The 16,784-nt window shown below is 45.4% G+C and overlaps 1 protein-coding gene across 1 annotated transcript; it reads left to right on the top strand.

Moving 5' to 3' along the window:
- The first annotated feature begins 571 nt into the window (after nucleotides 1–571).
- On the top strand, nucleotides 572–14,895 carry DLK1 (delta like non-canonical Notch ligand 1). The gene is made up of 5 exons (XM_054969867.1): nucleotides 572–856; nucleotides 4,791–4,854; nucleotides 6,658–6,788; nucleotides 9,712–9,856; nucleotides 13,557–14,895. Exons 1-5 carry the CDS (start codon nucleotides 787–789, stop codon nucleotides 14,254–14,256), a joined length of 1,110 nt encoding a protein of 369 aa, XP_054825842.1. The 5' UTR covers nucleotides 572–786; the 3' UTR covers nucleotides 14,257–14,895.
- Nucleotides 14,896–16,784: the final 1,889 nt, after the last annotated feature.

Raw genomic sequence — 16,784 nt, 5'->3', positions numbered from 1 at the left:
CCCACCATCTCCTGCCTATCCTAGCTCTACTTGCGGGTGCTGATTACGTCCCTCGAACTATTGTTAGATGCGATTGCCAACGTCCAGGTGGTGGCTGGAGATCTCCCGGAATTATACCTGATCTCCAGGCCACAGAAATAAGCCCCCCTGGAGAAAATGGCTGTTTTGGAGGATGGAGTCTATGGCACCATAAACCGTTGGTATTCCTCCCCCCCCCCCCCCCACCACCAACTCCGTCCTTAAAATCTCCAGGAATTTCCCAAATCAGCGCTGTCACCTCTGAGACTAAAAGTAACCCTCTCTGCCCCGAGGTCTCCTCGTCTCCCCGGGGAATGCGCTTGGGAGCCTGGAAGCAACAAGTGGCGATCAGCGGAGGATTGTGTTCCTGTCAGGAGTTAAGCCAGGAACCGCTCCCCTCCCATCCCGTTCCCGCACTGGCTCTATTGCCTTTTCTACTTCCTCGCCTCCGCAGTGATCTCCCTTCTTGTTTCTCACGTGCAGGGGTGGAGTGTTCGTGCGAACGGCCTCCTCCCCGTTCCCGGTTAGCCTGTAAGCGGCTCGGCCAAGGTTAGAAGGGCGCCGAGATCGTCCCTTCCCTGCGGAAAGAAGGACGAAGCCCGGTCCCTCCTCCTCCCGCCGCTGCGCAAGGGGAGAAGCGCCGAGCCCCGCCCGCCTTTTCCTTCCCGGACGGCCAAGGCAGCGTCGAGCGCGGGGCCGGGCGCCTCCTGCCTTCCTCCTCGCCAGGGATGCCAAGCGGGGCATGAGCCTTCCCGGGCGCCTCGGGGGATGGCTTTCCAGGCGGCCGTGCTTGGCTGCTGCTGCCTCTGGCCGCTGCTCGCTTTCCCCCTTGCCCAAGGTAAGATCCGCCGGCACTGCCCATCACACCCACCCGGGCGGCTGCTGCTGCTGCTTCGCTTTGCGGCGTGTTGGGCCCGATCCGCTTAGCGCTGCCGGGCTCGGCAAACTCGGGGGACCGAGAGACTCTTCTTGCGGGGAGGGGCCGATCCTGTACTCTCGGCGCTTCCTTGCAGATACTTTGGGAAGTTTGTTTTTTTTTTAAAAAAAAATGTTTCTGTTCGGTTCCGTTTGTAAGAGACGGGAAAAGCCTGCCTTGTGCGTACCCATCCCAGCGCTGTAACGCACCCGCTGGCACGACCTCTGGCTGCAAGCCGATGCGCACTTCTTGGGGAGCGAGTCCGCTTGAAGTCGCTGGGAATTACTTAGGTGTAAGCGTGTCTCGGGCCAGCTGCACGTTCATCACATCCTCCGCTTGTGTTAGAGGGGCTGTTGCCGCCTTCACTTACAGTGAAATCCTAAACAGAGTTGCTCCAGTTTAAGCCCATTGATTCCAGTGGGCTTAGACTGGTGTTGCGCTGTTTAGGATTTCACTTAGAAAATGCAAAGGAACCTCTCTCACCTTCTTGTTGTGGACTCGTTGTGGAGTGGGGAATTTCTTCTTCCAAAATTCCCTTTTTAAGATCTAGCTATTGATGCTTCCTTTTATTTCTTTTTTCTCTTTAAAAAAAATCAGGATCTCGCTTTCATTTCTTTTCGAAGAGAAATCAAGGCACTCTTTTACAACTTCAGCCCTTGCAGTTGTTTCATGTTACGCACCAGAGGGTGCTGCTGTAGCTGGAAGATCTGAAGGCTTGGGGAGAGGTGGGCTGCCTCTGAGCATCGACAGAGTAAAATTCTGCAGATCCTTCCGGTCCCGCCTCTCTTCCCGTCTCTCTTTGATCAAAAAGGAATTGATTAGAAACTGACTTCAAATTCCTAAAAAGTGGGAAAGGATTGTTAGATGTCAGGGAGAAACTGGGTAAAGAGAATTTCTCTTAACAACCCTATCATATTGTCCATCCTACCTGTGAGAAGTTGCATTTATCTGCAATCTCCAAACAAGGGCAGATTCCAGATGACTAACCTGAAGGCGCTGCATGCTGCCATGTTCCGGATCGCGACGGGGAAAACATGAAATATCATGTTTTCTCGTGCGAGTTTGGAGCGATGTCGCGCCAAACTCGCGCCAGAAAACGTGATATTTCGCGTTTTCCCCGCCACGATCCAGAACATGGCGGCATGCAGCAGGTTAGTCGTCTGGAATCGGCCAAGGATCTATTGCAAAACTTTCCAAGCATTCTCACAGCCTCCATGTAATGTTTAAGCACAACTGCATGTATTGCTTGCTATTGTAATGCTTTCCCCGTTCTTCAGTTTCTTTCAGCTGCCCGTGGAAAAGAAATCTTCATAACGTATCCTATTGCCTGCCCCCCTTAGGGCTCACTCATCTGTACAAATTAACCACACAATATACTCAATCTCTATTAAATTCAAGAACGAGTAAACAATAAACATTAAAGTTTACTTGCATCCGAAGGAGTGAGCTCTGACTCAGGAAAGCTGATGTTGGAATAGGTTTTTAAGGTGCCGTTGGACTCTCGTTTTATGTTCCCAGTGAAGCATTTGGCAAGATATGCATCCTTTTAAGTCCATTGATGACAGTTGGCTTAGAAAAGTGTAACTGTTTAAGATCACACTATTCTTCACCTAATAAGATGAATAACTGGCCTGTGGAGTATAGCAGCATAAAGAATAAGCTGTGATCTGTGAGATCTTTGACTCAAGTCTTGCCTCTGATAAAAACTGTCTCTCGGTGCAATCCTAAACAGAATTACACCTTTCTAAGCCCATTGACATCAGTGGGTTTAGGAGGGTGTAACTCTGCCTCATAATCAGGGCTTTTTTTCTGGGAAAAGAGGTGGTGGAACTCAGCGGGTTGCCCTAGGAGAAAATGGTCACGTGGCTGGTGGCCCCGCCCCCTGATCTCCAAACTCCCCTCTGTCTGGAGATCAGGGGGCGGGGCCACCAGCCATGTGACCATTTTCAAGACGTTCTGGAACTCTGTTCCACCACGTTCCAGATGAAAAAAAGCCCTGCTCATAATACGTATCTTTCAAGACTGTTGTCAGTATAATAGCAGGATAATATGTGTATTATCATTATTATTATCATATTGTGTAGAATAGTTGTTACATTTAGGGCACAGTCCGTCCAAAGGCATATGCTGCAATCCTAAGGACATCTATTGAATAACATGGTCTTACTTCTAAGTAGACCTCTCTAGGATTGTTCCAAGTTTTGTTGATTTAAGTGGGTACAGGCTTAACTGTACCCTCCACATCAATGGGACTTAAAGAGGGCTGAACTTTAAGGGGATTGTGCCCTGACAACCCACTCCTAGGCATGCCCTGGAGTAAGCGGCTCTAAGTTCAAGGGACATACTCCCAGGTAAGCATAGGCAGGACTTCGTCTTCAATATATGTATGACAAAAGCCATAAATAATGCTGATAAATGCAGAATCAGCCTCCCCTTAAAAATCCATATATCAGATGAACAAAGTGTAGCAGAGCTCTGTGTCATTAAGTCATACCTTTTTCATACTGACCTGATGTCGCATTTCTTAGCCCTGATCCATACATGTTTATTTAGAAGTCCTTCAGTTCAGCTAAAGGCTTTTTGATACAGATAATGCTGTAAGAAATTATTCAGAGAGATCCTTTGATAAAGGGACAGAGACTGTAGACTATACTACTGGATGTTGACTGTTGATGTAGATATGCTCCTAGTGGGTAGTTTCTGCATCCTTAAAGATGTCATTTTTAATTACTTATGCTTTATTTCAGCAATGTTACATCTCTGTATTTGGATTTGTGCTTTCCCCCCAAATTTCTTCAACCCATAGCCTATCGTATTGTTAATTGAGTGTCCTAGTTGTTGTTCACATTGACTTGCATTGTGTAATCCATCTTGAGTCTCAGTGAGAAAGGCACACTAAATAAATAAATGAATAAATAAATATTGGAGTGATGCGTTCAGGCTTTGTTTTAGTTAATGATGCAATCTTAAGGAGGCTACTGGAGGTAATTTCCACTGCGTGGGCTTCAATAGGCTCCTGTGTAAACCTGCATCAGATTGCTTTCTAAAAGTTGTATTCCAGACAGACAGCAGAATTAGGACTTTCAATTAGCTATGGATCACTAAATCAGTGTAATGAAATTATTATTTTTTTCAAATGAAATCATTTTGGACATATTCAGTATTTTTGCGGTTGAGTAATTTGGGGCTAAGAGTGTGTGTTTTTGTATGTTTCTTGCTCCGTATTCCAACACACACATCTTTAGGAATAGATCCAGAGGAGTTAGCCATGTTAGTCTGTAGTAGCAAAATAGAAAGAGTCCAGTAGCACCTTTAAGACTAGCCAACTTTACTGTAGCATAAGCTTTTGAGAACCACAGTTTTCTTCGTCAGATGTATCTGATGAAGAGAACAGTGGTTCTCGAAAGCTTATGCTACAGTAAAGTTGGTTAGTCTTAAAGGTGCTACTGGACTCTTTTCTTCTTTAGGAATAAGTTCTTTTGAAATCTATCCACGTTATTTTCACAAAAAATATGTTCAGGTTTACAGCATCAAGCTATAATTAAGAGAAAGAATATGAAGTGATTTATAACACATTGACTATTTTCTGAATGCACTTGATACCAACAGTATTAAAGTACCCTACATTCAGAAAGCATGTATTTTTTATAGTGTGTTATTAATAATTGGTAAGTTAAGAATTAGTATTTTGTCTTCAACTGTTATTTTAAAAGTATGATTTAGAAATGTTGGGCTAATTGTGTGTTTTTATAAAGGATTCTATTTTGATGTTTCCTTCTAAAACATGGCAAAGATCTTGTTCTGGGATGCTGCTGGTAATAACTCGAAATATTATATCATAAATTGATTCTTTCAGGGATTGACTGCAAGCCTGGTTGCCACCCACAGTATGGATTTTGCGAAGTTTCTGGTGAATGCAGGTAAATCATCCAATAATACTGCTAGCAGAGAGAGTGGCACGCATATTCTCATTTCAGCATCTTTTGGGTTTTGATCTAGTTTTCAAGCAAACAGTAGTGTGTGAATCATTTGTCCAAAACTGAGATTCTGCTGTAATTAGTTTGCATGGTGTTTTTTTTAAAGAAATGTGATCACTCTGAGTACTTCTAAAAATTAAATTCTAAAGAGCAACGTTATTGGGTGTTCTTCCTGAACACCGTGCTTTGGAGGTTCCATAGAAATATTTAGGACTTCGGATCCCCTGATTCAGCTCTGTTGGAGCAACGTATATGCTGTTAGAAAAGCAGCAACCATGCAGATCAGCTGTTTGAAAAAGAAAATCAGCCATCAGCCCTCACCCTTCTGGATCACCAATTTTCTAACAGGGCTCCTTCTGAGAGTGGACTGGGGCTGAAAATCACCCTGGAACAAGCCAAACCGAGCAGCCCTTGTGACACTCCAAGCCAGGGCTAGTTCAGGGCAAGGGCATCAGCTCGTCCATTGCTGCTTCTTTCAAACTGACAGCAGTACAGGAGACAGTGGGTGAGCTGACACTGATTCGTATCACTGACAATCTGAGCCAAGAGGCCACCGAGGAGCTGTCAGAGGTGCTCATGCTTGGCTGTGCTTACGCCTGGCCATGAGTGGTCCTCTAAGTTAATGGCCCACTGGGAAATTTCCCTGCAATTTAAATGGCCAATCCACTCAGGGCTCCTTCTGGCAGCTGGGTAAGCCTGTTTGCACGTGTAGGCTTTCATTCATTGCGGATGTGCAGGTGGAATCCTGCTTCCGTGGCATCTTGTTGGAGTGGGGTGATGTTGTTCAAACAGTTTAAACAGAAAAAAGGATACGCATGAACTTAAAATGTGGCCCTGAAGCACTTTCACAAACCTTCTCTGTTCACTTGCATGGTGTGTGTGGAGCTCTCCGCTGCAGTGGAATGAGATAGTCTGTATGCCCAAGATCCACATATGAATTGGTGCACATACAGGGCTCTGAACTGGGAGTAAAAGGGGAACCACTGGAAACTAAGTTTCAGGTAGTAGCCGTGTTGGTGTGCAGTAGAGGAGCAGTGTTTGAGTCCAGTGGCACCTTAGAGACCAACAAAATTTTCAGGGTATAAACTTTTCAGAGTCCAAGGTCCCATTAGAAGGTATCTGATGAAGGGAACTTTGACTTTTGAAAGCTTATACCCTGAAAATCTTGTTGGTCTCTAAAGTGACACAGGACTCAAATCTTGCTGCTCTAGAAACTAAAAATTAAAAGCCAACTTCATCAGATATCTGAAAAATTCAAAAGTGTTTAAAAGAATTTCTGTGTAAAGTGGGTTAGAGAACTGATACTCCTTTTGTAGCCAGTTTGGTGTAGTGGTTAAGAGTGGCAGGACTCTCATCTGGAGATCTGGGTTTGATTCCCCACTCCTCCACTTGAAGCCAGCTGGGTGACCTTGGGTCAGTCACAGCTTCTAGGAGCTCTCTCAGCCCCACCCTCCTCACAGGGTGTTTGTTGTTGTGGGATTAATAACAACATACTTTGTAAACTGCTCTGAGTGGGTGTTAAGTTGTCCTGAAGGGCAATATGTAAATCGAATGTTGTTATTATTATTGTCCAAATCATAGGCTTTATTTAAGTTAATTTTTTTTTCATTTCCATGTTTAGTTGGTGTCCTGATTCACATCCCCCAGTGCTCATATTTTGTGCTCTCCAAAACAGAATCTGGCAAATGATATTTGCAAAAAAGGTCTGAGCCAGGCTTAGTACCCCTTCCCTTGTGTCTCTTGCAGGTGTCAACCTGGCTGGCAAGGGCCTCTCTGTGATCGGTGCACCCCTTTCCCAGGTTGCCATCATGGAACCTGTGCCAAACCGTGGCAGTGTATCTGTGATGAAGGATGGCTCGGCAGCATTTGTGACACAGGTTTGCAAATAGTTCCTTTCCTGCACAGTTCTCTGATCTTTTAAATCAATGTTTCTCCCTGCCCCTTTTTAAATAGAATGCAGCCTCTATGGATGCTATTTAAAGGGGAAGGGGGATTGTTACAGAGAAGGAGGGCCTCAAATGTCTTCCTTAAGGGTGCTTTTGGCTCTAGTCAGGAGAAAAGAGAGAACGACTCATATCTTTCTTTATTGGGGCAAAAAAACCCATCTTGCAATGTGTATTATGGCTCTTTTGCGAGAAGAGAGAAGTCACCAAACTGAATAGTAGCAGTGCCATCTGGTGTTGAGGATATGCAAGAGTTTAAATATTTTCTTTCCTTTTGGCATGAAGATGGCTATACAGCAATTTAGATGATTGAAAGTTTGGATGAACAGAATTTTTGCCCATTTAGGTTTCTAGGATCATATGGTTGTACAAGATGGATTCTCTTGACTTTTTTCAGTTTTGTATTTCAAACTGACCTAATCTTTTCAGACAATTTAGCTGTAATATATTCTAGAGAAGCGACTGTGTTAGTCTGTTGAAACAAAAACAAGAGAGAATCTTGTACCACAAGACTTTTGTTCTAGATAGGCTTTGATCATGCTACCCGGTTCTTGTGAACATCACATGCTCAGATCTTAGACAAGGGGAAGAAGTGGACCTAGCTGACAGGTGTATAAAATCTGCCCCCAAGATCTGAGATTATCCTGATCTTGAATTAAACAGAAACTTAGTGGCACCTTAAATCCTGTATCTGAGAAAAGGAGCTCTCTCTAATTCATGAAACCTTATGCTGGAATAAATGCTACTGGACTTCTGTTTAATCTAGCTGCAGCATATTCCTATGGCTAGGCTACCCCTCTAGATATACTGATCTTAAAATGGTGTTGTATATTTTATTTCCATGAACACCCCTTTGCCCTCGTTATGGGGAAGAAAAAGCAAATCAGTTTATGCAAAATGACCAATCCAGGGCATGCTACAAAGGTACAATCTTTGAGCAATCTTGTAGAATCTAAGCAATGATGGACGAACCTCTATGACCACTCAGCCACAAATCATATTTGGATTACTAAATATGTGTTTCCTCTATGAATGCTAAAAAAGATCATGAGAGAGATCCAGGGCCTTATTGCAGTAGGGTTGCAGTCCCCTGGAGCCCAATCCAGGGTATGGGGGGCAAGGGGGGGGACTTACCTCGGAGCTCTTCCTTGTCATGCCATCATTCCCAGCATGACAAGGAAGAACTCTAGAGCATGCAGGAGCACACTCTGGAGCTCCTAAGCCCATTCCCTGTGCCCCACCCCCACTGGCCAGGTGAGTGGTGGCCGGGGTAGAGGCTGGGAGTGGGGGATCCTCTGCTCCCACTGGAGAACTAGTAACCATGTCTTGCAGGGGTCTCCATCCTTTTCGGGCCTGTAGGCACCTTTGGAAGTCTGACACAGTGTGGGGAGTGCAGCCACAAAATGGCTGCCTCAAGAGGTGGAACCAGCCACAAAATTGTTTCCCCAGCTTACCTTCGGTCTAGGGTTGCCAGGCCCCCTCAATCTTCCAGCGGGAGATTGAGACCTGGCTCCTACCTGGAGGGGGGGGGTGCACGCTCCTGCAAGCATGATGATGTCACTGCTGGGAAGTGACGTCACCATGCAGCCTGTTTGGGCACGGATCGGTCCCGTTGTGGGCTCCTGTGGAGCACATGAGCGTTCTTGCGCTCTGCAGGGGCCCACAACGGGCCTGATCCGTGCCCATTTTGGCATGGATCGGGTCCGTTTTGGCACGGATTGGGCCCGTTTTAGGCCCCTGTGGAGCGTGGGAGCGTTCCTGTGCTCCGCAGGGGTCCACAACGGGCCCAATCCGTGCCAAAATGGGCCCGATGCATGCCGGATTGGGCCCGTTTTGGTGCGGATTGGGCCCGTTGTGGGCCCCTGCAGAGCACAGGAATGCTCCCGCGCTCCACAGGGGCCCCGATCCAGGCCCAAACAGGCCTGATCCTGGCAGTTGCTGTGCGCAGGGGTGCGCAGCACCTCAGGGGGGCACGCATAGGTGCACCCCCCCCACTGTCCAGGTAGAGAGGGGCGGGGGTGGCAGGGTGGGGGGCGGGGGGCGGGGGATACCCCGCCCTCACCTGGGGTCTGGCAGCCCTACTTTGGTCACATAGCGAATACCCATGTGCAGTGGTGGCAGCTGCTGTCAAAACAATGTTTTTAAAAATCTGCACAGCCGATGAAATCACCAATGGCCAATCAGAAGCCTTGCAGGGCAAAACTCCCACCTGGCTCCACCCATTTTTAAAAAAACAGTTGGTGTTGGGACAGGTGTTGGCAAATGCAATGGCATCCATGGGCACCACCTTGGAGAGCCTGTCTTACTATATGCTCACTAATTCAGTAAACAGAGTGGGATTATTATCTGCAAAATGCTGTGGTAAACAAGAGTTCACAGTTCTGCAAAGGCACGTAGTGATCCGTGCGTGGCACAGGATGAACCACATTGGCAACTTGGCTTCTTTACCTATGTACACAGGTGATGCTGTCTCAGGATAGCAGCTCTGTAATAAAAAACGTCTGCATACGATCATGTCAGCAAGCCCCAGGTGATCATAATGGCCGTATGAGACAGCATCAGTGGATGCAAGAGTGCCTCTTTATACCTTCTCCGCGTCCAAACCATGTTGCATATATTTGTGACTGACCTCATTTCCTAAGTCTGCTTACCCAGCATCTATTACAATAACAGTGCAGTCCTAAGCAGAGGTACCTCTTTCCAAGTCCATTGAAGGCAATGAATGCTGATGAATGGCGGAAACCTTTGCCTCAGCAGCTTGAATGAAGACACAGTGAGCCATTCTAGAAAATGCAACAGCTTCTGTCAATGATGATGGTAAAAAGCTTGTCATTTTTTAAAAAAATCTCTAATCCAGCTATTCATCCGTGCTCTTCAAAACCTTGTATGAATAACTCAACTTGCATAGAAACCGGTGAGGGCAGTGGATACATTTGTCTGTGCGGTCAAGGATACGTTGGGAAAAACTGCAACGCAAAAAAGGGGCCCTGTATAGTTAACAGGTAAATATGAATTCTTTCCCCCTACGTAAATGATGAATGCTTATTATTTGTGGGGTGGGGGGTGGGTTTTGATAAGTTAAATCATCTTTGGGCCTAGCTAGGGCAACTTTGTTTATTTATCCATTTCACACAGAAAATATATGTGATGGAAGAAGGTCTCATTTTTTACAACACTGCAAGCATGTGTGTAGAGCTTAACACATCTTATATCCAAAATCAAAACCGGGTATTTTTGTCCTTCTTCTTTTCAGAACTATTTTTATAGATTTGTAACTTTCCATAGGTACCAATTTTTAAACTTCATTTATATCCCACATTTCTCCCTAGTGGGGAATCCAAAAAGGGGAATCCTCCATTTTATCTTAACAACAGCCCTGCGAGGTGGTTTAGGCTGTGTATGGGCGACTGGTCCAAAGGCACTCAGCAAACTTTTCATTGCAGAATGGGGATTTGAACCTGTGTCTCCCAGATCTTAGACAGACTCTCTAACCAGTATACCATGCTGGTTTTTAGGGAATGTTATAAATGCTCTCAATGGATGCATAACAGTACACAAGCCTTTGTCAGACTGAAATATTGAGCGTTTTTGTATTATGGAATATAAATTTACAGTGAAGGTTGAGCTTTAATTCGTGGGCTGTTAGACTCATTGATTAGCTGTCTTGCTAATGTTAAAGATGTAGGATTGGATTTCCTGAGGTCAGGGGAGGTAGGGAAAAGTAGAGAGGTTTTTAAAGTAGGAGGAAAATGTGAATATAATGATTCCATTTTAACATGGTTTATGAACGAAGCACTTTTAAAAAATGGAATATTATGCTCAGCCTACAGCAAAGTCAGACGAATTGGATTCAAAGCCATTTAGCCATGATGTCGCACTCGCCAGTCCAAAGGTTTGCATTTACAGCCACCCTGATCCTGTGAGCAACCTTTTTCAGGAAGGCTGGTGCAGGGAGATAAACTGCTCATTCATGGAGAGGCAGTGTAGTGTAGTGCTTACAGTGCTCAACCATTTGCTTACTTCATGTATGCCCTACTTTTCTCTCCAACGGGCATGCAAAGTGGTTTACATTGTTCTCCTCCATTTTATTCTCACAAGTATCTTGTGAGGTAACTTAGGATAGGTGTGTGTGACTGAGACCTGTCCCTGGGATTCGGCTGCCAGTCTGAGTAGACAATACTGACCTTGATGGGCCCACGGTTTGATTCAGTGTAAGGCACGTTTGACTGGCCCAAGGTCTCCCAGCAAGCTTCTGTGGCAGAGAGGGGATTCGAACCTGGGTCTCTCAAATCCTAGTCTGATACTCTAATCACTACACAATGCTGTAGTTAGACTGTCAGATTACAATCCAGGAGGCTTTGCTTCATCTCTCCATTGTGCCCTGGAAGCTTGTTGGTTGACCAGACACTGTCTCTGTCACTGGGCTTTTCCACACAGAGTTTCTCTGTTGGATCTGGCCCCATCTCGCTTCTGTTTATCCCGATTTCCACGTGCAGTTTTGTGCCTTTGGTTTTTAATTCTTTCCCCCTGCCCCTGGGGTTTTCTAGTTCTTTTGAGACCACATTTACTCCAATTTTGTTTCTGGACGTCAATCTGGAGTTGACTTTTTTCTCATGTGTAATGTTTCCGGTTTTCTTTGTCCTTCCAACCCACTTTCCAATGACTGGACTGTTGTCATCATTAAACTGCTCCTCCTCCTTTCTCCCCTGAAGAAGAATGGTTTTGTTCAGGGCTTTTTTTCAGCTGGAACGCGGTGGAATGGAGTTCTGGAACCTCTTGAAAATGGTCACATGGCTGGTGGCCCCGCCCCCTGATCTCCAGACAGAGGGGAGTTTAGAGTGCCCTCCGCGCTGCTGAGCTCCCCTCTGTCTGGAGATCAGGGGTCAGGGCACCAGCCATATGACCATTTTCACCAAGGGTGATTTAAACTTTAAAAAACTCCCCCCTTGTTCCAGCTGACCCAAAGTGATGTCATTGTGCGGTCCTCATTAAACTCCTCCTCCTCCTTTCTCCCCTGAAGACGAATGGTTTTGTTTCAATCTGTCACAGTCTGCAAAGTTGCAACAGGGACCAATTCCTTTACACACACACACCTCCCCCATCATGCTTTGTTAAAGTGCTGAAAAAGGGGGCATTATTTCTTGTGTGTGCTTATATCACTATATTGAAGAAAGAGTTGAATTTTTAAAAAAAGATCACGTGTGTGTCCACTGAACCAGAAACAGCTGTGGAGAAAGCGTAGCCAGTGCCAGCCTCCACCGGCTCACTTTTGGTTGGCTGGCCTGGGTAGGGGCGTTTCTGTTTGGACTGTGGGGGATGTGGAGTCATTCTCCTTCTAGGCTTCCCACATGCAAAGACAGGCAGGCAGATATATTGTTGAAGGCTTTCACGGCCGGAGAACGATGGTTGTATCGTTTTTCGGGCTGTATCGCCGTGGTCTTGGCATTGTAGTTCCTGACGTTTCGCCAGCAGCTGTGACTGCTGGCGAAACATCACAGTCACAACTGCTGGCAAAATGTCAGGAACTACAATGCCAAGACCACAGCAATACAGCCCAGAAAATCCACAACAACCACAGGCAGGTAGAGTTTTTTTGAGTGAAAGTCCCCTGGCTGAATTGGGGGGGGGGCTCATATCACCGCTCCCAAATAGCCAGCTGCAGCAGCCCCAGGAATTCTACTTTTCCATGTGTCAATGGGGTCTCTCTGTTCTTTCTCTTCCTACCTCAGCAAGCGTTTATTTTCAGTCTTTTAAAAATGCAGCAATTATATTGCTGTATTGATATAAGCATGTGCCAAAAATAAAAATGGGGCTGCTGTGATACCACCAATGATGACTGCCCCCCTCCCTTGAAAATCGTAGGGCATGTGAGGATGAAAATAAACCAACTCCCAGGACTGTTCAAATGCAGAGGGAGGGCAGATGTGTGGAAGAATGCTTGGGGATCAACTGCCAAGAAAATCAGGAGTAAGTTAAGTGTGCGGAAAAGCCCTTCTCCTAGCCTACTTCACACAGTTGTGAGGTTAAAAAAGAACAGGGGAGAGTTTTGGGACCTCGTTGGAGAGAAAAGCAGAGTAGAAATATCTAAACAAATAAACCCATCACTCCTGTGTTACAGAGACCCTAGTCCTGTTTACTTTTGGCAGTCTAACTCCATGGAAAGGGAGCGTGAAACACCTGAGGTTTTTTTCTTATATTGTGTGAAGAGGGCAGCGTGTGAGCTTTCCTATGTGCCTACAGCTTCAGCTTCAGTATGTGTCAATGCATACCCTAAAAAAATCTAATCTGTGAAATAATCATGTTACCCTCTTCACATAAGATGGGCCCTTTTCACACTGCTTACCTGCTCCCGGGACGTTGCGAAATATCGCGCAAAACCCGCGGAAGATAGCGTCTTCTCGTGAGAATTTCGCACGACATCGCGGGATTTGCACTATATTTCGCAATGTCTCGGGAGCAGGTAAGCCGTGTGAAAAGGGCCATGGTAACAGTGCAGTCGTTGGGTGGCACACATTCATCTTACATGTGCCAAGACTTGAATGTCTGAAAAGGGCTAGTATTTTCACAGGATTGGGGTAAGCATCTAGGATAAGAATGACCATGACTTGTCCTGAAATTGTGGGTTAAGGTACGAAAGCAATCTAAACACAATTGGTTGTAATTAATTTTTGGAACTCCCTCTCACCCTGTTTTGAACTGCAGCTCTCTGTGCAAGAATGGAGGCACCTGTATGGACGACAACGGCTTTGCACCCAGTGCCTCATGCCTCTGCCTTCCTGGGTTTACTGGGATGTTTTGTGAAATAGAGGCTGATGCCTGCGAGCCAAACCCCTGTCAAAATGGAGGAAGGTGTACCAATATCACTGGAGGCTTCAGCTGTCAGTGCCCCTCTGGGTATGGAGGCGTGTTCTGCAGCAGGCAATTCTGTGTCAGCAACCCATGCACAAATGGCGGGACGTGTCATGAACACCCCGAAGGAGGTTTTGAATGCATTTGCAAGCCGCAGTTTGCTGGGATCACTTGTGCTTCTCACAATAGAAATACGAGTGTGCAGGCTAAACACAGGCAGAATCACCATTTGCACGCAAAAGGTTCCCACAGACCGCTTCATTCACAGGAACAAGATGTCCTGACCATAAGAGAGACTGTTGAAAACCGGCACTCCTTGCTCAACAAGAGCCAGGTTATTTGCTTCATTGTCCTGGGCTTGCTAACGTGTCTCATTGTGCTGGGAACAGCAGGGATTGTTTTTTTTTCCAAATTTGAAATGTGGCTAGCAAATGCCCGATACACCCACCTCGTGCGTAAGGAGAGGGATTGTTATCTGAAGGCCAACGAGAGAGAGAACCGTTCGGTGAACATCATCTTCCCCGAGAAGATCAAACTGACTGACTACTCTTAAGAACTATACAGCCATCTAATTTTCACCCCAGGTTTTCTGTTTAACCTCAGCCTGTCAAGATGGTATTGTTCTTATCATTGCAGCGGGGTGGGCTGGCTTTTCATTTTTGCTCATGGAAACATTTGTCGGCTTGGGGGACCAATTGACAAACAAGGAACAGGTTGTAGTTGTGTCTCCTAGAGAATTACTCTGTTCCAAAAATTGTCTAAAAAGAGGTCAAAATCATATTGGGCTGGATCCAGATCAGCGTTTTCATGGGCATAAGGATTTCCGTCTAGAGAGAGTATTGCTTTTGTGACTCCCACCTTCCATGACAGTTCATGATATTCCTTGAAATCTTGCCCCTAGCAGAGAGCCCCCCCCAGAACAGAATTTGAGGGGTCATTTGGGGCTGCTGAAGGAGGGGGGAGGCATGGAAATTATGCTGCATGGGCACAAGTCCTTCTGCAAGAGGAACTGGATCGAACCCCTTGTAAGCAAACGGATCTTAATTTTCTTTTTTTTAAATGAAAAAAAGCCAGGTGAACCTTTGTAAAATAACTCAAATGTTGTAATGATACCATGTAGCATGTTTGGCCATTGTGGTCCCTTGATGTCACTTCCCAGTGCTTATTTTTAATAAACTGTGATTAAGGGCTACATAGAGTTTTCTTCTTCGGGAACAATGGATATGCTTCATTGGCACTGACTTGGGTATTAACTTTGGTCTGATTCTAGTATTGATAGGATTGCTATTCCAGTCTGCATGGTGGAAGAACCATGAAAATGACAACTTTGGAGGGTAGACTCTATGGCTCTATACTGTCCCTCTCAGATAATATGTCCACTTCCTCATATAGAAGATATGCATGTTCTGGTGCCACAACTTCTAGGCATCAGCAGGGGGAAGATGTATGAGTGCATTCACGCGTTCACTTTCTCCTGCTTTTTGTGATATGGAAAGCAGCCCAGGTACACCCGTGGGCTTTGATCATTTTGCAGTGAAGGGTCTTCTTGACCTCTCATGCATGTCGCAGTTTCTTTGATCTTTTTATAGCCTGCATTTCTTCTCCAATGACTCAACACAACTTATGTGTTCCATGAATATGCATGCAGTTCCTCAAGTTTCTATCTTCAGGATCCATCAGCCGTGCTAAATATACACCTTTAATCAGCCCAATCATGGAGTTTGTGTTTGGTATCTTTTAATAGCTGTTCTGATTTGTAGCGTGATCCAGCAAAAGAGAAATGCTTCAAACTCTCATTGATTTCTGCAAATTGCTCTTGCCCTCTATCAAGAGTAGCAGACTTATTGAGGCATGAGTTTTGGGGGGCAACACCCTACTTTGGATGCAGGCAGTGGACAGTGGTGCATCTATTGAAGTAAGCTATTTTATTTATCATATTTTAATCCTACTGTTACATCAAAAAACTCAGGGTATATGGTACTCTCCACCTCAATTTTACTCTCACAACAATCCCGTGAGGTAGGCTAGGCTAAGAGACTCATTGACCTAAGCTAAGCCAGTGGACTTTGTGACTAAGTGGAAATTTGAGTTCAATCAGAGTCTGACACTGGCTTTTTATCAGAAGATTATGTTTTTATTGCATCAGACTAATGCAGCTATTGTGTGTTATGTGCTGTCAAGTCACCTCCGACCTATGGTGACCCTATGAACGAGAGGCCTCTGAAACATGCTATCATTAACAGACTTGCTCAGATCCTACAAACTGGAGGACATGCTTCTTTTATTGAGCCAAGCCATCTCATTTTGGGTCTTCCTCTTTTCCTACTGCCTTCCACTTTTCCTAGCATTATTAACTTTTCCAGAGAATCTTGTCTTCTCAAAGTACAATAGCCTCAGTTTTGTCATTTTGATTCTAAGAAGAATTTAAGCTTGATTTGATCTCTTATTGAATCAATAATCTGCATAAGACCTATTCATCCCTCTTATAGATGTTATGTCCTCACATATTGGGAGATTGTCAACCATGTGTATTGGGATAACAACAGCAACAACAACAACAACAGTGTGCTTATATACTGCCCTTCTAGACAGATGAGTGTCCAACTCAGAGAGGTGAACAAAGGCAGTGTTGTTGTTATCCCCACAATACAGCTGGGGAGCTGGGGTTGAGAGGCATGGCTTCTCAAGGCCACCCTCTGAGCTCATGGCAGTCATGGGAGTCAAACCAGGAGATTTGGGAGCATGTTTCACTCATGATGTACCTGATCCATATGGTTGCCAGTTTGTGTGAATTGGGCAATGTGTGGAGTTTTCATGCAAGTGCAGGAACAGAACATGCATGGAAAATCCATGCTCAATTCATACAAAATGGCAACCACCCATTGGGTGCATCACAGGTAATATGTGCTCCCACTATGCATGAGCATAGGGCCGATTACATAGCTGAAGTGGATCTTTTAAAAATCTGCCCCATGAAAGAGCCGAACTAGACAAGATGAATTACACGTGTCTATGTGAGTGGCCAGATTCATTTTCCCCCTCACCTTCCCATGTCTCTTTAACTCCCAATGAACTCATGTC

The sequence above is a fragment of the Eublepharis macularius genome, chromosome 2 (assembly GCF_028583425.1).
Source record: "Eublepharis macularius isolate TG4126 chromosome 2, MPM_Emac_v1.0, whole genome shotgun sequence".
Lineage (NCBI taxonomy): Eukaryota > Metazoa > Chordata > Lepidosauria > Squamata > Eublepharidae > Eublepharis > Eublepharis macularius.
This window is presented reverse-complemented; position numbering and strand designations above follow the sequence as displayed.